The sequence below is a fragment of the Odontesthes bonariensis genome, chromosome 5 (assembly GCF_027942865.1).
Source record: "Odontesthes bonariensis isolate fOdoBon6 chromosome 5, fOdoBon6.hap1, whole genome shotgun sequence".
Classification (NCBI taxonomy): domain Eukaryota; kingdom Metazoa; phylum Chordata; class Actinopteri; order Atheriniformes; family Atherinopsidae; genus Odontesthes; species Odontesthes bonariensis.
The window spans coordinates 21418175-21441877 of NC_134510.1; the positions used below are offsets into that span (position 1 = coordinate 21418175).

At 41.8% G+C, this 23703-nt stretch overlaps 4 protein-coding genes across 4 annotated transcripts; all 4 read left to right on the plus strand.

Moving 5' to 3' along the window:
• Positions 1-893: 893 nt before the first annotated feature.
• hcst (hematopoietic cell signal transducer) lies at positions 894-3792 on the plus strand. The gene is made up of 5 exons (XM_075466630.1): positions 894-954; positions 1462-1538; positions 1732-1752; positions 1948-2082; positions 3260-3792. The coding sequence occupies exons 2-5, from the start codon at positions 1493-1495 to the stop codon at positions 3304-3306; spliced, it is 249 nt and encodes an 82-aa protein (XP_075322745.1). The 5' UTR covers positions 894-954; positions 1462-1492; the 3' UTR covers positions 3307-3792.
• A 3146-nt stretch (positions 3793-6938) lies between these two features.
• On the plus strand, positions 6939-8807 carry tyrobp (transmembrane immune signaling adaptor TYROBP). Its single transcript, XM_075466631.1, has 5 exons — positions 6939-7121; positions 7213-7230; positions 7315-7458; positions 7554-7615; positions 7713-8807. The coding sequence occupies exons 1-5, from the start codon at positions 7085-7087 to the stop codon at positions 7767-7769; spliced, it is 318 nt and encodes a 105-aa protein (XP_075322746.1). The 5' UTR covers positions 6939-7084; the 3' UTR covers positions 7770-8807.
• A 3387-nt stretch (positions 8808-12194) lies between these two features.
• Positions 12195-18235, plus strand: LOC142379919 (casein kinase II subunit alpha). Its single transcript, XM_075465295.1, has 15 exons — positions 12195-12271; positions 13017-13104; positions 13456-13530; positions 13723-13851; positions 13955-14066; positions 14182-14283; positions 14406-14456; positions 14556-14615; positions 14805-14888; positions 14980-15090; positions 15203-15304; positions 16583-16683; positions 16813-16961; positions 17092-17181; positions 17357-18235. The coding sequence occupies exons 4-15, from the start codon at positions 13751-13753 to the stop codon at positions 17470-17472; spliced, it is 1179 nt and encodes a 392-aa protein (XP_075321410.1). The 5' UTR covers positions 12195-12271; positions 13017-13104; positions 13456-13530; positions 13723-13750; the 3' UTR covers positions 17473-18235.
• A 159-nt stretch (positions 18236-18394) lies between these two features.
• Positions 18395-23631, plus strand: LOC142379920 (serum paraoxonase/arylesterase 2-like). The gene is made up of 10 exons (XM_075465296.1): positions 18395-18790; positions 19259-19402; positions 19539-19609; positions 19724-19779; positions 20200-20362; positions 21300-21426; positions 21546-21746; positions 21831-21912; positions 22738-22866; positions 22968-23631. The coding sequence occupies exons 2-10, from the start codon at positions 19326-19328 to the stop codon at positions 23127-23129; spliced, it is 1068 nt and encodes a 355-aa protein (XP_075321411.1). The 5' UTR covers positions 18395-18790; positions 19259-19325; the 3' UTR covers positions 23130-23631.
• The last annotated feature ends 72 nt before the right edge of the window (positions 23632-23703 follow it).

Genomic DNA, 23703 nt, shown 5'->3' on the forward strand with positions numbered 1-23703 from the left:
ATGGATTATATAGTTTGACATTTCCATCAAGATTGCTGGATAATTGCGATCATTTGTTAGATGGTGTTTTGAAGCTCTTTGAGATATTCATCATAGAAAATATAACACACTAGCGCATAGATGCATGCATACATACATATAAGAACTTATCACTTCATTTTCTGATATAAAACTTTGCTCCCATCTCAAAGTTTGCCCGTTTATTCATCAAAGACTGCAAAATGTAGCACTCTGACAGTTGACCAATGTTGCTAATACACATACTGGTGTGAGGCTGCACTGGTGCTTTTGAAGAATTCAAAGAAAAATCGATGCATAAAAAATGTGTGGGCTAAAATAATTTCACGACTGTCATTTCAAGTACGCATCGGCGAAAACATGTGGGTTTGCTGTTAATGGTGCCTGGCAGTTAAGAGTCAGCGGTGACACCATAGCAACGTGGTGACATTTTTAACAACCCACACTCTGCCTTGGACCTCACTGGGACATTACTGAGCAGTCAACAGGCACATGAGGCAACTCACTTTGTGTTCTCTACAGTAAATGTGAACATGGCCTCTATCAGAAGATATCAAGTGACGCAACAGAGAACTGTGGTATTTCAGTCGTTGGCAGGTAAAAGATGCATCTGGGGTTTGTAAAGTAGCAGTGTGGGTTACTGACTGCACACCTACAACAACTTACACCCTCATGTTTTATGCCTGTGAGTAGTTTATTTTCATAAACACAGTTCTCCGCGTGAACATTAAAGTGCATTCGGCTGTACAAAAATCTGTGCAGTCTAGGATATAGGAATTAAGCTACTCGTAAAGGGAACCTTTCTGCTGTCACAACATTGTCAACATTGTGTCAACCAGCAGAGGAAGTGATGAAATTGTTGCCGCCCCTCAAAAGTAAAAAGCAGATACGCTCATCTTCTGGCCCGCAGAAGGCAGATGAACCCAAGCAGAGCAGGTATGAGGACTTTTCTTTAGGATCTTACTTTCTATTTTTCTTTCTTTTTTTTTTTTTGCCTACTTAAATGTTGAATCTCTTCATGTTAGTCTCGAATGTTGCTTCAGACTCAGAATGTTCAGTGGGATTATCAGGCGAAATAACACTTTTCTACAACGGTTAATACAGAATCTAGATCAAGTTTAATCTGTCTTTTTAAAGACATATTTAAATGGTTTTGTTCTATGGGGAAAATGTACAATTTAGATCTTCCTCTTTCTTTTCATTTCTTTTTTTTCCCCCCTCGAATGCCCACATAGATGGTTATGAATCGCTGACAGAGGTGTTGTTTGTTGAAATGAAAGCAGGTCAAACCTACAGTCTCAGACAGTTTTTCTTTCATGCCGACATTAAACATGATGAAATTTGCAGCGTGTTAACCAAAACACAACCTGGCTGTGCTTTTCTACATGACTGAGGATTGTACATGAGATGTTGTTTTGTCTCTTCTTTTTTTTTTTCCTTCAGACAAAGCAGAATTAATCTGACTTACAAAGCAATGGCATATCGAAAGCTCATCACCGTTGCCTTGCTTTTTCTGTCCCGTAAGTATGCTTTTCATAGCTCCCTGCTTTTTACACCGAGCCTGCACTTAGCATTTAGGTGGTCTTCAACAGGAAGGTAAAACCACAAACACTCTGCACGACAGAAATTTCACAAGCAGAGGCCTTGCTATTTCAAAAGCAGACCAAACAGAAAGGTGTCAAATTTGATATAATCTTCTTTTCTGCTTCTTAGACCTGTCTGTGGCACTCGCAGGTAGGTGGCCTACAACAAACAGAGATATTTCAATGTTAGAAACTATCAACAATAATGCAGAACCATTGAAACTTCAGACCTGATGAATCATTCTTTCCAGCCACGTCTTGTTTGTCTCTTACATGTAGCATCCCACTCCATTTTTGTCACTTTGTCATCTCATTCGCTGTCTGCCTATCGCTCTGGGTTTCCCAGACAGCACTGTGACTTGCTATAGAATTGAGCCTGGGACGATAGCGGGGATCGTCTTTGCAGATTTGTTGCTGACCCTCATCATCGTCGTTGTCACCTACCGGTGCGCCACATTACGCCGTCAGAAGATAGATAATGGTAAATTGTGGGGCTGAGATTAGTCTGTTCTTTTATACCTTGCTGTGTTTTTTTTTTGTTGATTTTTTTAAGCCATGATTGTTTTTTCTTACACCTCAATTTCCAGAGAAGGTGGGGAAATTATTTATTCATTTCCAAAAAATGATGCATTTAAACCTTTATCTGATAGAAACAAGTGCAAAGGAGATGATTTTCAGTGTCCTCACAACAGCACAGTCAACAAAGGTTTGGAGCAGAGCGTGTTTACCCTTGTGTTACATCACCATGTTGTTGTTTTTGAAATGACACTTTTTAATTATTTGGAAACTGAGTATGCTGTCACAGTCTTACAAGAGGAATCAGTGTCCATTCTTGCTTAATACAAGATCTCAGCTGTTCGACCTGGTTTATTGGTTATTGTTGTGTGATTCTCCTCCTAATGATGAGCCATACATTCTCAATAAGAGACAGATCTGGACCGCAACCAGAACAGCCAGTCACAAGCACTCTGTGTCTATGAAACCACACTGTTGTGAATCATCCAGAATTACAAATACTAAGATATTACTTTCACACATATGCAAGTCATTCGTGCAATGGGTGTTGATGCACCTCCATACCATCACGAACACTGGTTTTTGCGCCTTTCTCTGATAACAGCCTTGATGGTGTTTCCTTCTCTTAGACATGCGGAGCCAGACATTTGTTTCTCCCAAAATCAGCTGAGACATGGACTCATCTGACCACGGTGTCCACCGTCTTTCTGTCAGAGAACTCAGGGGTTGACATATGACTTCATCCTTGTAAAATACAGTCTCAAGTTACATTTATATGGACTTGAAGGTCACATGAATCCAACAGTGGTTTTCAGCCCTGAATCTTTTCACAATATAGTGCGCTGTATATTATGAAGAACCAAAGTACAAAAGTGATTAAACACGGCTCCTTACATGTAAATTCTGTTTTTTTTAGAGGATGCTCCTTTTATAATCAGTCCTGACACTCTCACCTGTCGACGATTAATCTGCCGACTGTAGAACAGAACGTGGTTGCTTTATTCTGTCTTTCATTGCCTCCCTCCGAACTTTTTACGGCGGTGTGTCGCTTCTGAGTATAATGAGGTTGATTCACAAAGACACTGGAAACACTTGCTCTCATTTTCAAGTAATAGTTTCTCTCTTTTTCTTTCTCTTTACAGCTGACAAGGTGTACATGAATGTCCGCGCCAACTGCAAGACCACATAGAATTGCCCTGCACTTTCTTCTGATCCCATCTGTACATGAGAGCAAAATGCTACAGAATTAGCTTAATTTTCCTTCTTTTTTAAAAAACAAAACTATGGTTACACTCTTACTGACAACACGTTTTGCATTTTTTATATGTGTCAAAGGCAGGGTATTATTAGCAGCTTTATTTGCTCCCAGGAATCGCCAGGCACCGCCCTCTATGCAAAGTGCAGGTGACTGATAGTTCAGGGCATGTTATAGACAAACAGCTCATTTCATGGGACTTTCAAGGCCTATAAAGGGCCTCCTGCATACCGTGAATGTGTAAATGTTATTCAAATTCATAGAATGTTGGTTGTAACTACCTAGACTGCATGTCTGCACTTGGCTATTAGTAGAAAAATGTCCTCAGGTTCACACTTTTTATCAATTTTGGAAGAAAATGCTTCGTGAATACTTCTGTTGCAGAAAGCTACATGGAACTGACAAAGAAATAAAGCTCAAACATTGATCTTACATTGATTATGCCTCTCATTCCACAATGTATGAAAAAGGACTGCTGATGATGCAAATTCTATCGACAATAAACCATATAATAAAAGCAAACAGTAAACAATAAAATATATTCTAAAGAGTCATGTTAAGAAGTGAATTGAGAGATGAGACCAATTCTGTGTGCTCCAGATCCTGTAGTGAAATGTTCCACTGCACTGGGCCCCGACGAACAGTCCCAACAGCTTTTATTCTTGAGTTGGGACCCATAAACAGTCAGCAGAAACCTCTGAGACTCTGAGGCTGTGCTCTGGCTCATAAGGGAACAGCAAATCAACGACGCAGCTAGGACACAAGCCATTCTTAATTTCAAGCCATTTAATCATGAAATCCATTTAAGAGATGCTAAAAAAACAGTTGCGTTTTCATGTTCTCCAAAATATATCAAACTACAACGATTCGCGTGCGTCAAAACATGTTTGTTTGCTTCATTAATTGTTTCGGTTTCTTTCGATGTGATTCATCGTTGCCCAAAAAGTGACCTTTTTTAGCAACGTGCAGCACCGGAGGCCAGATCAGGTACGACACTGAGTCCTGCAGTGTGTTGATGAGATGCTGTGGTTAAACTGCTGCGGCTTCAAACACAGAAAACATGCTGACAGAAACACTTTTTCTTTTATCTCTGTACTGTCTGTCTGGCCTTTATCCTCTCCATGTTCACTGTGATGTTCACGCTGTCTCTACTTACCTTTACAAAAAAAGCCCTGAAGTTTAATCTCGACACACATCTTGACCTTTTTTTTTTAGGAAGAGCTCTGTTTTTCACTAACCATACTGCAGTGGCGGCTGCTGACTTTTAAAACAGGGGAAGCCCATATTACGCGTTCAGGGTTGTAGTGGCTCATGCCATCCCAAAGCAGAAGATAGCAAAGTTAAAAAGAATTAGTTATAACATAGCTGTGTCTAGTATGACAAGTATGCCCAGCAAATACACAGAAAGAAGGTATAGACTTTGAAAATTCACACAGCAAGGCCAAAATCAAGTATGATCGAATCTAAGGCCTGTAAATGGCTGGATCTGTGGCTGGATCAGAATCTGTTGAGCATTTTTCCCTGTCATAATGGATACTTAGAGTTTGATGGTGGTGGTAAGTATTCTTAAAAAAGGTAACATTTGTGAATGGGCAGCATGAATTCTGGAAAGGAACAACTAAAAGTATGAGTGAAACTCCGACAGCACTTTCACAGACAACCAGTCTCTTTCGTATCCGCTTTGGGACTGAAGTTTCGGCTGCCACAACATCTCATGATGGACAAACACTAACCCCAATCATCACGACACAGCCCCTCATATTCACACGCCCACATCTAATCTACCCCCAGAGACGCCGGGCAGTCTCGGAAGTGATGAGTTTTTGTCGATTTAGCCAATGATGACCTAGAATTGTAGAAAAAAACTTGACTCTCCCGCCCCCTCCTGAAGCCGGGCAGCCCTCGGCTCGGAAGCCTGGCTGTTAGTGGCGGCTTCATAACATGATTTCCTCAGTGAACGGCGGCGATTTCAGAACAAATCACTTCATTAAGCTACAGGACAACATGTTGTAGTTATGAAAGTAAATGCAGTATTGGGCATATCTTGTGTTTTGTGAATAACTGTTTTATCGTCAATTTAACATTGAAGATGTAGCAATTTCGCCAGAGAATGGGAGAGGCTGCCCGGCTTCCCGTGTTGTCTCTGAATAGCCGCGGCTGCAATACTGTGGAGGAGACCGGCAGATGAAGTTTTCCCTTTCCGCTAGAATTTTTCTCACTTAAACTCCTTTTATTCCTACAAATGAACTCTTGCCTGGGGTTTCCTGTTGGCCTATGGGCTTAAGGCTCTGTCTGTTTTACTGTAACATCCCCAGTTTAAGTCCAGCCAATTCTTCTCAGTAGATACAATATTTCTAACAACAGCTTCAAGAAAAAGAAAAACCTAGCTCGTGAGGAATTAGCCAAGAGCTTACCTAGACATAATACATTTGTTAACATAAGATACCATGAATTGTGAGGTCATGTGAGGTCATGTGAGGCCTCAGTGAACCCCTATGATAAACATAAGAGTAAAGTGTCCAGGTGGAAAAAAAGAGAAATGGCAGCTAGATTTATTAATATTTCGCAGCCTGGCAACCCCAAAGTTTTTATTTAAGGCTAATTATTTATAATGATGGTACAAATTAATTTCTAATCAACCATAATAAAGCCTTGTTAGTTTCAGAATCCCTTTAGAGGGTGCTTTGCAAGTACAAATCAGATTTTTTAAAATACCCCAAAACATTCAGACTATAAGCTATGCACTCACATGATAAGATTTCCAATCAAATAGGATTTTTATTCAACCTTCGTGCCCCCGTTCATTTCAAGATTTCACTCATTTCATTGTTCCAGCGGTTACCTCCATAGAGTTTAATAAAAAAATAACTATGCTTACAGCATCTCGACAGTCAAGAGGCAAACCAAGCTGATTTCATATCTAGTGTTAATGTATGCCAACGAACAGTATGACGTAAAGCACTTGAGCAAAAGAGTTGGATTCATTCTAATTAATGATGAAGTGAACACTTAAAAACAGAGAAGGCTGTATGAATGGAGATGATTTCTATGTATGGCTGCTCAGTATACCTGTGCTGCGTTTCACACATTCATCATTAATGTTTAACATTATGAAACATAGCTGACTCCTCGACAAAGACTATGAAAGTGTACTTTTTTTTGTTGTTGTTTCCGTGGACAGAGCAGCATCACTTCCGAATAAACCTGTGGTTAGAGCCATACAGCCTAACAGTGACAGTGGCCACCCGCCTGCACGAAACCACAGGTCATGAGGAAATGCTCTTTTTTGGAGATGCAATCGTATTTCAGCAGAAACTGTAGGTGTAATGAAACCGACGAGGGCAAAATTAGATGTTTCAAAGGCCAAAAAGGTAGCCTAAATCCAGTGAACTGAATATACAAAATGAGAGATTTTTTTTTCAGATGAGACAAAGAAATCCTCCCTTTAATGGGCCACAAAAGAGACCAACACCAACTTCCTGTTCCCACAGTGAACTACTTTCTCTGGCTCCTCCTCCCATCACAGTCACAAACCTCCGCATCACTGACAATTTCGGCTGTGGACACTTCTTCATCTGTAAACCCTCCCTTCAAAGGCTTCCAGCATCTTGTTTTTGGGTGCGGCAACAGATCTGTTTGAAGGAGAACAGAAGGACTGGTGGCCCTCAGCCGCTCCCTTTCCTTTCCACCTCGACGTGAGGCCGGCTTTAGGATGTCTGACGCTCTCTGTATCGTGGGTTCATTTTTTGGTGAGTGTCCCGTGTTTGTTGGCAGAGAACGATGACAGCAATGGCACGGTCAGTTTACTCTCTGACGTTTTCTCAACTGTTTGTCTTGCAGGCTCAGAAGGACAGCAAGGTATCTGGATTGCCTCCAACCTTTTTGCTGCAGAGTGATGTTTTGCTTTTGTTTCAAATCCTGTGTTTTCATTTTGTCCCACAGAATGTGGCTCCTGTTACCTGATAAGCATGGGGTCTGTAATTGGGATCATTGCCTCCGATATTATCTTGACCATCCTCATCGTTGCCTCTTTGTTCTGCTTTGCAACTCACCATAGGAGACGAAGGGAACGGGACTCTCATGACGGTGAGAATGTGCACTTCTGCTAATTTGTTTTTAGCCTGCTGAGCGGTGGTCTGGCCAGTGGGCAGTAACTTGACAATTATTCCAAATGTGAACAGGTAAAAGAAATCTGAATTCATCAAAGAAAATGGCCAGAGAAATCACAGAGTCTCCTTACCAGGTAAAATAATACTGCTGTTAAGTCTGGAAAAGAAATCAAATATAAAAATGAGACGTTTCTGTGCTGCATTGATGGACTGCTTTGATTTTTCTTTTAGGAGTTACACGGAGCCCAGTCAGATGTGTACAGTGAGCTTGAGCACTTTAGAAATTGACACTCTCGAAAAAGAACCCGTAAAACTATAAGATTCACAAGCAGATCAGATGGAATAATCCTCAACGCGCATCTTGCTTTGCAACATATAGTCCAGCAAAATTGTGAGTCGTCATGTCCATTGTCTATGTGAATATTTAGCAAGTAAGATTATATGAAGTGTAATGTGCCAGGTGTAACATTTACTGCATCGTATTCATGCTTCTGTGAATCTTAAGCTGTCTTGAAATGTAGAATTTGTATCGAACTAATTATGTATTAAATCTGTAAAACTAATTTCAGGCTCAGACCAAATCTGGTCGAAGTCGTCAAAGTGGTTACTTCTGCTCTTATCTGATTATTTCAGACATTTGTCATACCAGTAACATCCTCTGGCAGCTTTATTTATTTAACACGCAACGCAAAATTCAACCAGAATCACTTTATTTCTTCTATTAGCCTACATGATCAGATAACAGCAAAAAGGCATATTAATCTCTGTATTTGGATGGAGGAAAAAATCTCGGAGAGCAACTTTATTTGGAGGCCACTTGTCTGCGCCTGATGAGTCAACAGATGGAGGCTTCTGACTCATTTTGATGAAGAAATAACCTTGTAAAAAAAAACAAAAAAAACAGGGGAAGAAGAACTGTTAAATATAAAATCAAGGAGGAGCAAGACGTAGGAAGTGGTTTCATCCTATTGTTAGACGAAACCTGAGGACTTTGAATAAGCCTCATCTCGCTCTTAAAGCGAGCCCGGTGGTTGGCGACACGTGCAGAGAACACTTTGTGTGATTCAAATGCAAAGGGGACAGACCTCACATATGATCATCGGGCAGCTCGGCTCTTGGCTGGAACGGAGAGGCTTCTGGGCTCTGGAGGTGTTAAAGCACAAAAAAAAAAAAAGAAAGAAAAGGAGGATCACAAGAAATGACAAATCTTTGTGGAGAGCCTTGTGCATCGTTGACCAGTTTCTGTATTTTTGATATTCACTTGAGGAACAGAAACCTCTTCTCACCAGATGGATTCATTTCAGAGCTGATGTACTCTCTGGTTTTTGTGGGATTATTAAAGATCAATTGTACAACCTGATTGTTTGCTTTACACAGTTATTCCTGGAATATAGTGAGTTGAGTCTTGTGCAATATAGAATTCAGTCGTACCATCATGGTCTGCATGTTTACTGGTGCCCACTGCAGCCAGTCTGCTGTTCTTTCCCTCCAAACTATCCCGATCCAGCGTCTCTCTGCTTCGGTATGGAGCCATCCTATCAGTCATTCCCGGTTTAGCTCGTCTTTGCAGATTTGTGCTTTGACTGGCACGGTCAGGTTTCAGCGTCATTCCTTCTTCACCATTCTGATCACTTTGCCCTCCACTTGCTTGCAGCTCCCCCCGGATCCTGCTTTGCTTTTTGCTCTAATGGTCCTGGACCAGTCTGCTGGTCAGATCCATCCACTGTGTGTCGTCTCCGTCCACTCCCACTGTCTTCCTCAGTGAAGCCTGCTCCTTTGCCCCAGCTTCGGGAACCCTAACTTCATGGCTGTCAAGGTCTTTTGAATGCAAATCTGAGAACAGTGACGGTTGTTGATTAAACAAAGTTTCAGCTGACATTTATCCTGAAAAATGAAGACACGTGTTTATTTAATTCCTGTCAAACTGAATATTTGTCCAAAAACTTGTTTAAGATACAAATCACATATACCTGGAAATCCATTACTGTGCAAACTCTCGGTAGATTCTGCCTCAGACAAATCTGTGAGGGTATAATTTGTTGTTATTCAAAATAAAATCAGTGGCTTAGTTGTATTTTCATGGGTAACAGGTGCAAAACCAAACCAATCAGCAATAGGTAAATCAAAGAGGTGCATTAGTCAGCCAGAATGAATATATTCATGCGCCATTTTTCTAATCTTTAATCACTGTGAAAAGAAAGTGTACCTTCAGAGTCTTGCTCTATCATTGGTTTTGGAGGGTTGTTGTGTGCTCCAGACATCGGAATATTTACAGTGAGAATCACCGGGGGGGTTTGAGCAATCACATAACGCAGAGCGTGTGCATTAAGGTTTTACTCTGAAGATTAAGGTGAATGATCAACTGCAATTTCAACATATGAGCGTTTCTGTTGTATTTTTGTATTTGTATCTTACATTTGTGTCCTTAGGGAACCAAAAGTGCTTTGAGGATCTGAAACAATAACTTCACTTTCCAGTTTAAAAAAAAAAAATCTCTCTCAGTACATTTACATTTGCCAACCTGGGATTTCTGCAGGTGCGGTCTTGTCGGTAGTTGTACAAAGTGCATCTGTACCAATAGACATGAACACAGCATGCGACCATTTGGAACAGCATCATTTTTCAAACCATAAACCACACTGGAAATATTAAAGAAAATCTCACCGTTCAGAAAGCTCAACACATTTAGTCTCTGGGCTTGAAAAGAAAGAACGAGACCAAATGTTATTCCTTTGGGCCCATTTAAGAAGGTTTCGAAAAAGTGAGTGTTCCTACCTCTGACTGGGGCTGTCACCTCCGCAGCAGCAAACGGAAGCAGTAGTAGGCAAAACGCGAAGCTGAAACAAATAAGAAACATTTGTGTCCATTTTTGTTGGCACATCTCATTGCGGCCAGTGATTCAACTGTATGTCAACACAGAAAACGCAAAAAAAACACATCTGAAACTCACGACATCATTGCTGACTGTTAGTCCCCAGCAGTCTGCACTGTTTGTCAGAAAGGGTGTTGGGCTTTTATGTGCAGCCACATCAGGTTCCTACTCCAGTTAATTATAGAGTCTTGCAGGGTTTATCAACCTGAGTTTTGGTCAAAGATTGTGTGTTTTGGTTCAAGCACACCTGTGTGTTGAACAATGTGTGATTTGTGTGCTGAGGAGCAACAGCTTTACTAGTTGCTGGTCAGTTTACAAAGGCCTACTCATTTCAGTTAAATCATTTTTAACATCCAGACTCATGAAAGTGACTGGTCTTACCCTCTATTTTCTGCTAATTACAGGTAGCAAGTTCCTTTGGCTCTCTCTATGGATAAGGCAACCTTTTAAATAATGCAACAGACCACGCATGGTATTTATCATTATTCTACCATTGTCCATTTATTAAATGTAGCCCTGTGTTTTGCCTGACAAACACCCTTTGTAGTTTTGAAAAAAGAACTGGGATCCTGCGTCTGTGTGAAATGGAAATAAAAACAGCATGCCATTATAATAAGGACCTTATCCAAATGAATAAAAAGACAACATGTCACATGTTAAAAACAAAGAAGCACTCTTAAAAGTATACGTTCATCTTCAACTTTATACAGGCAACATATTCCAACACATTTCAAAAAAAGGAAATTGTTTTCCTGCCTTGTTTGGAGCCAACCCAAAAAATAGTACGGACCGCAGAAGAGGAAATCCAAAACAGAGATTATTTTGTTTGTTCGTTTGCTTTTGGACCATTGACCATCATATTTTTCCTGTCAGTTACGTTGTCCCCATCACAGTTTCTTAGTTTCTCAGTTTCAACACGCAGTACGTTGTGTTTGTATTCTTCTCGGCTAAGCATGTGGTGTAAGTGATTTTACACATTCATTTCACACAGTATCCCAACTCTCCTTGCAGCAGGTTGAAGAGAAATGGCCTCTGAAAGAGACATCTTGCAAGACTGTAATCTGGGCATGCTATTTGATATACAATCTTATATGTGCACCCCATTTATTTCTACTGTATTTAAACATTTAAAGAATTTCACTCAGTCACATCTGCTATATCTCCTGACATAAATCTTGAGGTCTGAAGTTGCCTGCGGGATACTTGTGGAGCAAACAGTTTGGAGGTATATTTCTATTAAACATATGATCCATTTAATAATAACGATAAAGATTACCCAGCAGTGTAGTGCAGGGCATACGCAGGCATACAGAGTCTTGTACCCACTTATTTTTCAGTCATCACAAAGTATACCCACTTCCAAATCCCTTCTGATGGGCATTACATTCTATAGTGTGTTGCAGTCCAATGTGTACTTTTCTTAATCATGCAAAAAGAAAAAAAAAAACTGATCATAATTTCGTTCCAGCCTTTTGTTCCTTTGCCTCCGACTCACTTTTTTGGGTGGGTTGTTAGGTCGAGGAGGCATTTATTTCACACTGATCCTTGATGGCAAGAAGCAGAAAATACAAGTCAACGTGCAAATACCAGTAGCCCTTTTATAAGTACTCTTAACGTGTTGTATTTCTAATATTGGGTGCAGCTTTACGATTAAAAAAAAAAAAAACAGGGTTAGGGTTAGTTTTTACGGTTATATTTAGTTCTCTGGGCACCACTACACTTATTACAGCTGACATTGCGTATGCACATTCACGTCGATCAAAAAGTTTCCTTTTTCAAATAAACCTGTTGGGGGCAGAGGAAGCTCGAATCTCCCCGTGAAAAAAGAAAAAGGAGAGCGCCCTCTGCTGGAGAGGCTGTTCGCATTAAGCTCTTGATCTCGAGCATCGCCATATTGACGTCCCAACAACGCTGAGAGGTAATCGTGTTATTTAATCGCAAATCGTCGTCGTCCCAGAACCGCTGCTGAGTGTTTTCCGTGTGAAGGAAATCCGAGAATATGTAATCAAGCCGATGGATCGTTTTGCTGCTCGATCACGGTGTTTGTAGGATGTTTTTTCAAGGCGTTGTCAGCCAGTTGCCTCGCCAGCAACCAGCCTATTCACTCCCTTAGCTTGTTAGCTTAGCACTTTTTAGCTTTAGGAAATATAAATGTATATTCGAAGCTTGGTGTATATTTTAATATACATAATGACGCCTTGGTTGAGATTTTATTATTTTAACTCAAACTGTTTATTTTATTCAGTTACTGTCTCGTAGTGTAGCCGAGAGCTGTTTGTGACTTTCCAGCCGGCTTTTCACTCTGCTATTGACGAGCTAATGCTAACTAGTTAGCACCCCCCCCCCCCCCCTCAAGCTTCCCGGTTCGCCTGCTAGCTAGCCGCTCGCCCCGGTGCAGGCCGTGGGCCACAGTGGGTTTGTGCATATCCTCACCTTTATCATCAAAGTATCAAGCGGGCAAACAGCTTTCAATTTGAACGACAGTCATTTGCTAGAGAGATCATTTTAGCGATTGGATGCAACCCGTGACTGTATTTATTTAATACAACCTCATTAGCATTAGCTTTATTGGATGGCGTGCGTTGGCTCACACACTTTGCTAATGTTTGCCTAATTGATTCTATTGATCTTAATCAACCTACTTTCTGCCTCTTTTCCAACAGGAGGTACTTGTTGTAGCCCCCAGTGATGACTGTACTGAACCCTGTACCTCCTGATTAGACTGGTTGGATGCCCCTTTTTAACACCAAGGTTTCTCCCTTTCATACGTCGTCATATGCAAACACATCATGCACCAATTGTGTAGTTTTGCTTGAGTTTTGTGGAATTAAGTCTATATATATATACGTGTGTGTGTTTTTGCTTTTCCTTAAAACATGAGGCTGTATTATGACTTGCCACTGGAAATGGGAAAGGAGAGAGGGGGGGAGCACATCTTTTATATTTTTATATTTATTTATTTCATTGTGGGACATTACACTCTCAGTACGAAATATCTGAGTGTTTTCCCAATATTCACCGCTCAGCTCTGCACACAACGGTTGAAGATTGCACAGGATTGTTTTGAACTTGGGTTCACGTAATCTCTGTATGTCCATTTAGCTTTCGTACCATAGAGGCAGCACAGCCACTCCTGTCACTTCATTTGTCACCATTGTCCTGGAGAAAACCTCCCAGGTATTGTACCGTTTTTGCATCTTCAAAGATCACTGTATATTAAATGTCTGCTGCCGGGGATGTTCTGTAATGCAAATGTGCTAAATTGGTACCCGTAATGCTTAATATATGTGATGCTGTTCCAAAAAAAAAAGTGAATTTGTGCTGTTTTGATTTGAATGTTTTTAATTTTTTTTTTTTGCCACATTGTAGGAAATTTAGAGACTATCCTGTGCAGAATATGTCTGGCCCTGTCCCAAGCCGCTCTCGAGTTTACCCCGATGTAAACACACAGAGACCTCGGGAATACTGGGACTATGAGTCCCACGTTGTTGAATGGGGGTAAGGGGGAAAAAAAAGGGAATAGTTGGTTTAGTTTTTATTGAGTGAGCCGTGTCAGAATTAAGGGATGTTTTTTTTATTGTTTTTTTTTTCCCTCTGCTAGGAACCAAGACGACTATCAGCTCGTCAGAAAACTAGGAAGAGGCAAATATAGCGAAGTGTTTGAAGCCATAAACATCACAAACAATGAAAAAGTGGTCGTCAAAATACTGAAGGTATGTAGCTGGCCGAAAGGTAAAGGATCGAAAGATCCTGCCCTGCGAGAGATAGTCGTTCGCTCTCTTTTTGCTGTGATTTGACGCGAGCCCACCGAACTGTCTCTGTTCACAGCCCGTCAAGAAAAAGAAAATCAAGAGAGAAATAAAGATCCTGGAGAATCTGAGAGGTGGCCCAAATATCATCTCGCTGTTAGATATCGTCAAGGATCCTGTGGTAATGTTTGACTCCTTTTTTTTTTTTTAAACTGTTTAAAGGTCCAGGTCTTCTGCCTACGTGTCAAACATTAAACCTGGACTCACCTTTTTTTTTTTTTTTTTTTTTTCTTCCCCTCTTAGTCCCGAACCCCAGCTCTGGTCTTCGAACACGTGAACAACACAGACTTCAAGGTGATGACCGATTTATTCGTTTTTTTGTTTCGGCTTAGCTGACAGCAGTTATTTCTAATGGTTCTTAAATGTCTTCATTTTTTTTTTTTTTTTCCACAGCAATTGTATCAGACTCTGTCGGACTTTGACATACGGTTCTACATGTATGAAATCTTAAAGGTGAGAAAGAGCCCGATTTCTGTTCATTTTGACGCATGATGTGTTGAACGCAATCGACTGGACAGGCCGTTTGTAGTTTCAACATCATCTAAAAGTTAAAAAAAAAAAAAAAAAAAAGGAAGGAGAGGAAGAAAAACAAATCAACTTTTTTTTTTTTTTTTTTTTTTAATTATTCTTTTTGACTGGCAGGCTCTGGACTATTGCCACAGTATGGGGATAATGCACAGAGATGTCAAGCCACACAATGTAATGATTGATCACGAACACAGAAAGGTAGGGTGTCGCATGCGGATTTGCTCTCGCGCCGCGTCTTTGTACCGGCTCGCTTGCGGACGTTGAAATAAAATGAGCTCGTCGTTTTCAGCTCCGTCTCATCGACTGGGGTTTGGCGGAGTTTTACCACCCAAACCAGGAGTACAACGTGAGAGTGGCGTCCAGGTACTTCAAAGGACCTGAACTGCTGGTAGACTACCAGGTGAGGGCGAAGACAGCGGCGCATTTAGCTCGATAGATCATTTATCATTATTATTATATTATTTTAAAGTAAGAAAGCAGCTCATGCCGGTTACCCTCTCTGTTCTTTGCAGATGTATGACTACAGCCTGGACATGTGGAGCCTCGGTTGCATGCTGGCCAGCATGATCTTCAGGAAGGAACCTTTCTTTCACGGTCATGACAATTACGATCAGGTACGAACGTGGACACGAAATGCTGTCGCCGGGAGACGGCTGTGTTTTGAGCTATTTTTAAAAGTTTTATACGGCCACATCTGTCTCCTCAAACTAAAGCCGCCGGACTGGGGGGGGCGGTTCTTGGGTCATTTCTTTCCAAACTATTTCTCAAAAGTTGCAGTGCCGAGGGGGGCTTTCTTCATTAGTAGCTCCTCGGGTTGTTTGGTGCACCGAGTGTGAGGAAAAGTGGGCACGAAATAAATGTGATACTGTGCGAGTGGACACGAGTCATAAGTCTTTTTTTTTTTTTGTACAGTCTGCGGGCTGAGTCGTGTTGTTGTGGGCTCTCTGTCCCCACCAGAATGAGGATTATTTGCGCGGGTTTGTTCTGTGGCCGCCAGTTGTAAGAGGCCGAGTGTTTTGGATGAACTATAACAAATGTTGACTTTTTAACTCCTCGTTTTTTTTCTTTGAAAATGATGGCACGTTCTTGGTCGTCAAACACGGCCATAGAGCGGTTATCCCCTGGAGATGAGGAAAACATGCGACACCGAATAGAAGACTGAAGTTACGGTTGTTGAATGAAGAGCTCTTTAGCTGTAATTAAAATGGAATCTGTAACTACAGGATGGTGATGTCAGACTGTGCATGTGAGTGTGCAAGTTACGCTACAAATAATAATAAAAAAAAAAACCTGTATCAAGTTACCAAAGAGCGATGGGAGAAATGCATCAGGATTCGATATTATATTTGTCATTTTTCTCTTTGCCTCCTCCTTTTGAATTCAACTCGGCGTATCCTGTACAGCGCAGCTCATCTGCTCGTAGGGCCGGCCGCTTTGACATATTGCCATGCAGTGGACTGTTGCGTACTTTTCCCCACCTGGACGTCATTAATTATTCATTGAACATTTACGTAGGCCTTTGGCGCGAGTGATAAGTCAGCAGAACGAGCACCTGCATGCCTGTTATTTCTTTTAAGGGCCTGAAAGTAGGCAGCCCAGGCCAGATGTGAGGCCTCCTTCGTCCGATGCTAAATATATTTTCAAAACCAATTCGACTTTGACTTGCCTATTTATTTATTTATTTATTTTTACTACCAAAATAATTCCGAACATATTAGAATTTTGATTTTTAATAAGAAGAAAACGATGCGTGCGAGTGTGTTGATGGAAGCACTGATGCACTGCATGGAAGGCCAGAAAAGCTTCAAACTGAGCATGTGAAATGCTGTGTGCCTTATGATGACTTTTTATTTTATTTTTCCAACTGTCCAATTGTTTCTCCGAACTTGCAGCTTGTGCGAATTGCAAAAGTGCTCGGCACGGAGGACCTGTACGACTACATCGACAAGTACAACATCGAGTTGGATCCACGGTTCAATGACATTCTGGGGAGGTAAAAAAAAAAACAACTGACCCCTGATGAAGCTTCCGCTCGATGTTTTGAGCAACATTTGGCCTTTCTTCATCTGCTCGGACTGATTTTTATTTATTTATCCCCCCCTCCTCCCATCCCCAATTCCAGACATTCCCGCAAAAGATGGGAGAGGTTTGTGCACAGCGAGAACCAGCACCTAGTCAGCACAGAGGCCCTAGACTTCCTGGACAAACTGCTGCGCTATGACCATCAAGCTCGCCTCACGGCCAGAGAGGCCATGGATCATCCCTACTTCTGTAAGTGTGCCGCTTCGCCTTATTTTGTGCCAGAATTCGCTGCGCGTTGTGCCGCATTTAAGCGGCGCGACTGTTGTCAGGCATTTTGCGTTGGGGTTCATGAGGCGCTCACACCCGCCTGTGCTCTCAGTTCCCATCGTCAAAGATCAGGGAAGGGGGGCCACTCCTGGCGGGATGGCTGCCAGCTCCACTCCAGTCAGCTCTTCGAGTATGATGGCCGGTGAGTTGTCTTTATTTATTTATTTTTTTCCAAGTTGTCGCCTCTCCGTCTTTTGCCATTAAAAAAATTCTGAGGCGTTAGCTCCTGTGTTTGCTAAATGAGACGAAGACGGCAGAGGAAGTTGTATCTTTGTGGCCTTTTCCAAATGAGTAACGAGCCCCTCGTTCTCTTTCAGGCATCGCCTCCATGTCCTCCTCACAGCCGATGGCCAACATTGCTGGATCACCCGTCATCTCTGCCCCCAATACTCTGGCCACACAAGTCCCCGCCGCCACCGGGGCCCAGCCCTGAAGCCACTTCCTTACCTGTGTTTAACGTGTGCTCATGGCCATGTCCTGCCTCGCTCTCACTGCTGGCCAGGGACCATGGCTCCCCTTTTTATGTTGAAAAATAACAAAGAAGAAGATTTAAAAATTGCTTTTCACATTCAGTTATATGACACCTGGACTTGACAGAAATGTGTTGTTGCACCTGTCAGGTTTATTAGAGTTAATTTGGGTGTGTTATTTGACGATGCCATTGTCTAGAAATTCTAATAAGATGTAGACATAAAGAGAATGGATAATAAAATTTATTTTGTATGTTCCAAATATACAGTCTTGCTTGAAACTGTTTGATGGGGATCCTGCTGTATTACACTGTGAACCTTCACGCGACTTCACAAAACAAAGAGTCAGGAATCTGGTGTGCCCCCCCCTCCCCTCCCCTCCCCTCCGCTTAACAGTGTTCGCTGGTTGCACACGATGTAATGTGCAGGAGTTGTTGGTGTTTTGAAGTTGTTAGATGCTATCATTCTTTAATTGGACTTTTGTAGATATTCTACAGTTATTGTCAGGTTGCATGCACCCAATGCTGAGTTTCACAGGGTCAATAGTTTGCCAACTTTATGTTACTTTCACTTCTGTATGTGTATGTATGTGTCCATGTTTGTTTTTTATGAAGTCTCTTACACATGATTTTGATTACATAGACAATTTTGTAACCTTTTTGTTTTATGTTGGGAGGAGTCATCACCTACGGAAAAACAACTTCAAAAATAAACAATTTAAACAGGGTTCTGCAGGCGCCACATGTTATTGAGTACACCCCATTGTTGGCCGGTTGCGTCGATGGCAGGGAAGCTCAGACAGTGTGTGTCGCACAGGGCTTTTTTTTTTTTTTTTTTCTTTCTTCCACAAGCACTTTATCACCCAACGATGCACAGTGCTCTAGTCGATATTTGTCGAGGGGCAACATTTGTGGCTGCAACTCCACTCTTCCACGAGGACACATCAACAGTGTGCGCATTTGTCTTAGGAGGAAGAAAAAGCTCGACATCCTACAGAGAACCACATTCAGAATGCACTCGCTCGCTCCTGTTGGTAAAATCCACCTCGGGGGGGAGGGAGGGTGAGTCTGCATGACTCGCATACTTGTAAGTACTTTTAAGTCTGCATACCAGGGGAAAAAATGAGCTTGTCTTTTCCATGGTGGGTTGACAGATTTAAACTGCGTGCACACATGAGGCACGCAGTGGACATTACTGTGAAGAGGGAACTGCCGTTCATGTCTGCTGGCGAGCATCTGCCTGTGCTCGTTCTCAGGCACGGCGGTGCTTTGATGTCCGACGGTGAGTGCTTACACAGATTAAAACTACGGAAAGAGCAAAGGTCAATTCACAATAGATTGTGAATCTAGGTCTGGAGCAAATTGAATCCCGATCTGATAACAGTTATGTGTCACGAGGCCCCCCTCACCCCATCCTCCTTTGTTCACATGAGTTTATAAGACACTTCATGACGCGCATGAAATGTCCCTTTGTCCTCTGTTGCTTTTTGCATATTTTAGACCTGTTTAAGACTGTTTCTAGTTATTGTGGTCTTTTTGGGTAGTGTTTCGTCACTGTTTGGTCATTTTGCTTCTTTTCAGTGACCGCCTGGGTTCGCTTAGGTCCCTATAGTTATACCTTTCACGAGTTGTAAATCCTGATATCCAGCAAACTGCTCTTAAGTCAGATACGATTAGTGAAATTGTGTCCGACAGGTTTGAACGCAGCACTTGTTGTGTTTGCATTGACTCTTTTTTTTTTTTTTTTCAGTTTGCAGTGACTTGCCTCGCGCTGCTCCAGTCGGAAAGATTTAATCGTCAACTTTAGAGGTTTGACAATGGGCAAAGTGGCCATTATTGCGATTATAATAGCAGCTTTGTCGATACTGCTTGGAGAGAGGATTCTCAACTTTAGGTAATGTTGAAAGCAACTGCATTTAAAGCTATTCGCCTATGTTTGGCACGTCTGTTTTGAAGGTTTTTAATGTGCCAAAAAGTTTGTGGTGCCACTCGCTCTTATGTAACAAATGTGTGTAAAAAAAACACTGCAGAAAAAGGGCCCTCGCTTTCAGGGAGGTGTCTCAGAATCATCTCCCCAACTGTGTTGCACTAAAAAGTCTGGGTAAGCAACGCTCCAACCAAAAATGTAGCCAAAAACTCTGGGGCACGTTTAAAAAAAAATGTTAAAGCAACTGTGCAACGATTGCTTCTTCTTTTTTTTTTTTTTTTTTTTCAGATTATGGGTCGGAGGATATAACCATCCTTGAAAATGGGCTTGCCTTCATCAGCACTGTAGGTATTTGAGGTAGTTGCACAACAAAATGTAAGCCTCAGGAGGTTGAACAGACTTTTAATGGAAAACGCAGGCACAGCTGGAATGTAATATGGTCATGCAAACGAAACAAGCTTGTTTTATCACACTAATTTTAAATGGTCGTGCATACACTCAACTTTAACGTTGTAGTATTTGTTTAATCCACTTAAATTCTATCCGGATGGAAGAAAAAAAAAAGCCACTAAAAACTGCCCAAACTTTACTTGAAAGTCCACAAAAAAAAAAGAATTAATTAATTAATAATAATAAAAAAATCTAGACCATTGCATTGATCTGTCGGCTTTTTATCAAAGGTTATATTTGTTTTCATTTGGAGTAAATATGCAATGTTGACATGAACTCTTGAACTCGGTGCATTTTATTTTCAATATTTCAAGGGGCTCAAGTACCCTGGTGTGCCATCTTCAGATGTACCCGGGAAAATCTTTTCCCTTGACCTGGAAAGTCCTCGCCTGAAACCGATGGAGCTGCGTATGCCACTGAACTTTGACCTGGAGTCATTCAACCCTCATGGCATCAGTGCATACACCGATCCGACTGGTAAGAGCAACTCTGGCTCACCTGTGGTTGCATACGTGTCAAACAAGTCTGCAGGGAAGAAAAAAAGAAAATGCTTTGAATTTGGTTTAATGAATTGTCCACAGAAATCGAGGTGGCATTCCTGCAATCTGACATACCTGGAAATAGACCAATGCAAATGTGTACCCGAGCAGGGCTGGGTGACATTACCGGATTTCATGCTCTGATGTTTCCAGACTGAGACCGACGCTTTGATTTGCAATCACGCTGGAACTCCTCGAGATTCCCCTCTTCTCCTCAACAGAGCGCAGCTGTGGAAATGAAACAAATGGTAGACGTAGCAAACGGATGGCGTTAAATTCTATCTGTTCAAAAGTGATATCTGGTTTTAAGAGGTTTTCGCACCTCGCATTTGCTGCTGTGACGCTGACCTTAAACAGAGGGACACGAGTCCAGTCGGAGATTTTTCAGAAGGGAAAGCAAAGTGGAGCGAGCTTATTTCAGCATTTCACCTGTGCTCTTGAAATGGTTTTCCAACTTTAGACTTAATCGTTGAAATGGGAAATTAAACAAAAAAATGATTATATTCTTTTTTTTATCTTTTCCTCATACTCTTACTCCCACCTGACCCTTATTCTCACTCATGGTTTTCACACAATTCCAAGTAAACACCCGACTGTATCGATACACCTGTACTGAAAACTGTTTTGGTTTTTTTTGGTGAATATGAGCTCGCCTGAGCGTGCAGACAAAACTGTTTTTGCTGGGGGGGGGGGGTGTTTACTCTTTCTTGGGTGTGGCTGTGTTACCCCAGAGGGGTTTAAAGTCTTCACATCACACCCTCTGCCCTGAGATGTTCGTGCAACAACAGAATGCAGCAGTTAAAGGCCCTCAATGTCAGCTTGGTATTTCATGTTCTTGTTGTGCTGCATTTTCCTTGTTTCTCATCATCTGTCAGATGACACAGTGTACCTGTTCGTTGTCAATCACCCTCAACACGAAAGTCAGGTTGAGCTCTTCAAAATGATGGAGGACGAACTTTCCCTCGTGCATCTGAAGACCATAAAACATGAACTGCTCCACAGGTGACATGTTTAATTATACCCAATTAAATTGATTTTTTTTGTCCGGGATCGCCTGAGTGTGACCGACTTCTTGAACTCTGTTGTGTTTTTTTTTTTTTTTTTTTTTTTTCTCCTTCCAGTGTAAATGACATCGTCGCTGTGGGAGTGGAGAGCTTCTACGCCACCAATGATCACTACTTCTCCCACCCACTCCTCAAAGTCTCGGAGATGTTTCTGCTTCAGCCCTGGACTAATGTGGTGTACTACAGTCCTGAGGAGGTAAAAGTGGTCTCTGAGGGTTATTACTTCGCAAATGGAATTAACATCTCTCGGGACAAACGGTAAGAATGACCCTGCAGGCCTGGCCAGCAGATATATATATCTGCGTATAATTTCTTCATTTGAATGTGGTTTCTCATTCACAGGCACTTATACGTGGTAGATTTATTCGGCCACGACGTGCATGTGTTGGAGCGGAAACAAGACAATTCACTGTCTTCTGTGAAGGTAAAGCTCAGCAGTATGACAGTTCAGATGTTCGTGAAAATGATGTATGAATTCTGCTACTCCATCAGAACAAACCATTTTCTATAATCAAGTGCCATCGTTTAAGTGGATGTATTTGATTTGATCTTTATCGACGAGGCAAGGCCAGCGAATGCTCCTGGAGATCAAGGAGGGTTGTAAAGAGCTGCTCTCCCTGCCTTCAGGCGTTTGGTTATGTGCTTAACAAACCGCAGATTATCAAACGCCAAAAATAGCATGGCCACCGTAGCCTCGTCTGCTTAATCAATAACAACGGGCCACTGCCATCTGACCACATGGAGTTGCAGTTGCATTGTACAGTTGCATATGACGTGCCACATTAACTGAAGTGGCTTGAAAATAATAGAAAATCTAGTTAAGTACATTTGTGTTCTATATGAATATGAATCGGTGGTCATATTCCATAAGGTCAACCTAAACTATTCGAGCCCTAACTGGCACTATTGTAAGCTTTTTCAGCGTTAACAGTGACACGAATTCACGCGATCAGCAATATTCAGCCACGTCACCTGCAACTGCTGTAAACACACGTCTCCATACTACTAGTGTGGTTTGGTTCCTTTTTGTTTCAGAGATATTTGCTTTGGAGAAGCTATTTATAAGCAAACTTAAATGGGGAATATACTTAAGGTGATGTTGCTAAAATGTTGCAGATCAGTCGGCTTCTAGATTTTTCCGCATTCAGTAAACGGCGCCTAAATCTGGTGAAGGAGAAATTAACATTTGATGCAATCCGAACACTTTGTGGAGTGTATAACGGTAACTTTGCTTGTTGCACCTCACCAGTCCGTGGCTTTGGGTTCACTCTGCGACAATGTTGAAGTTGAGCCTGAAACCGGTGACCTGTGGTTGGGCTGTCACCCCAACGCAGCGAAGGTTTTCATGTTCGACCCCAAAGACCCGCCCGGATCGGAGGTTTGTCTCTTCCCGTAAAAGTATTTAGACACTATTACGTAAAGTAGAAATGTGTCTGTGCTGTTTGTTTCTCTTTCGTGATGATTCCGATGTGCTTGCAGGTCATCCGCATCCAGAACATTCACTCGGATCAGCCGGTGGTGACTCAGGTGTATGCCGACGACGGAAATGTGATCAGAGGCTCGTCTGTGGCGACTGTCTATGGGGGGAAGTTGCTCATTGGCAGTGTGTTCCATAAAGCCTTGTGCTGTGATTTGAAGTAGGCCATCCCTTCTTTGGTTTCTGTAAAAAAAAAAATAAATAAATAAATAAATAAAACAAAATGCAAATCAAGATGTACCCCTTTACGGACACAGCAGTAATGATTTTAACAGCGATGTGCAAAGAATTCTGCAGGGCTTGTTTGTGAAAAATGAAGCTGACCCTAATGTAGGACCCAGGATCTGATAACCCTGCAGGGAAACTGGAGGAAGATGGTATTTACTTGAGTCACAGAGGTGACGGCGTGTGTGGGAGGACTGGTTTTGATACGGTGTAATTGTCCAGCAACCCAGATAGGTGAACCACTTGGAACGACAAAAATGGTACTGGGGCGGGGGTGTTATATTTTCAATTTCTTGCTTGGCTGTGTATGGTGAAAAGGATCATTTCACCTGCTGGCGAAAATGTGAACTACTAACACTGGGTTTTACTTGTTTTAAAGGATTTTTGTTGTTGTTCTTTTTTCATGTACTTGACATCAAATAAAACAGTAAAGCGAGTCGAGCTGAAAGTGTGGTTTGTCATGTGGCTCCAGGAGATGAGAAAGGAGAGGGGGAGGGAAAATATATAAGTGTG

Coding starts and splice junctions, on each gene's coding strand:
- tyrobp (XM_075466631.1), top strand. CDS start 7,085: ATGTCTGACGCTCTCTGTATCGTGGGTTCATTTTTTG. Junction 7,459..7,553: donor GGAACGGGACTCTCATGACG/GTGAGAATGTGC, acceptor AAATGTGAACAG/GTAAAAGAAATCTGAATTCA. Junction 7,616..7,712: donor TCACAGAGTCTCCTTACCAG/GTAAAATAATAC, acceptor TTTTTCTTTTAG/GAGTTACACGGAGCCCAGTC.
- hcst (XM_075466630.1), top strand. CDS start 1,493: ATGGCATATCGAAAGCTCATCACCGTTGCCTTGCTTTTTCTGTCCC. Junction 1,753..1,947: donor CCTGTCTGTGGCACTCGCAG/GTAGGTGGCCTA, acceptor TGGGTTTCCCAG/ACAGCACTGTGACTTGCTAT. Junction 2,083..3,259: donor CCGTCAGAAGATAGATAATG/GTAAATTGTGGG, acceptor TTCTCTTTACAG/CTGACAAGGTGTACATGAAT.
- LOC142379920 (XM_075465296.1), top strand. CDS start 19,326: ATGGGCAAAGTGGCCATTATTGCGATTATAATAGCAGCTTTGTCGATA. Junction 19,403..19,538: donor GAGAGGATTCTCAACTTTAG/GTAATGTTGAAA, acceptor AAAACACTGCAG/AAAAAGGGCCCTCGCTTTCA. Junction 21,913..22,737: donor ATTCACTGTCTTCTGTGAAG/GTAAAGCTCAGC, acceptor GCACCTCACCAG/TCCGTGGCTTTGGGTTCACT.
- LOC142379919 (XM_075465295.1), top strand. CDS start 13,751: ATGTCTGGCCCTGTCCCAAGCCGCTCTCGAGTTTACCCCGATGTAAAC. Junction 14,284..14,405: donor ATATCGTCAAGGATCCTGTG/GTAATGTTTGAC, acceptor TTCCCCTCTTAG/TCCCGAACCCCAGCTCTGGT. Junction 14,889..14,979: donor TTGATCACGAACACAGAAAG/GTAGGGTGTCGC, acceptor CGTCGTTTTCAG/CTCCGTCTCATCGACTGGGG.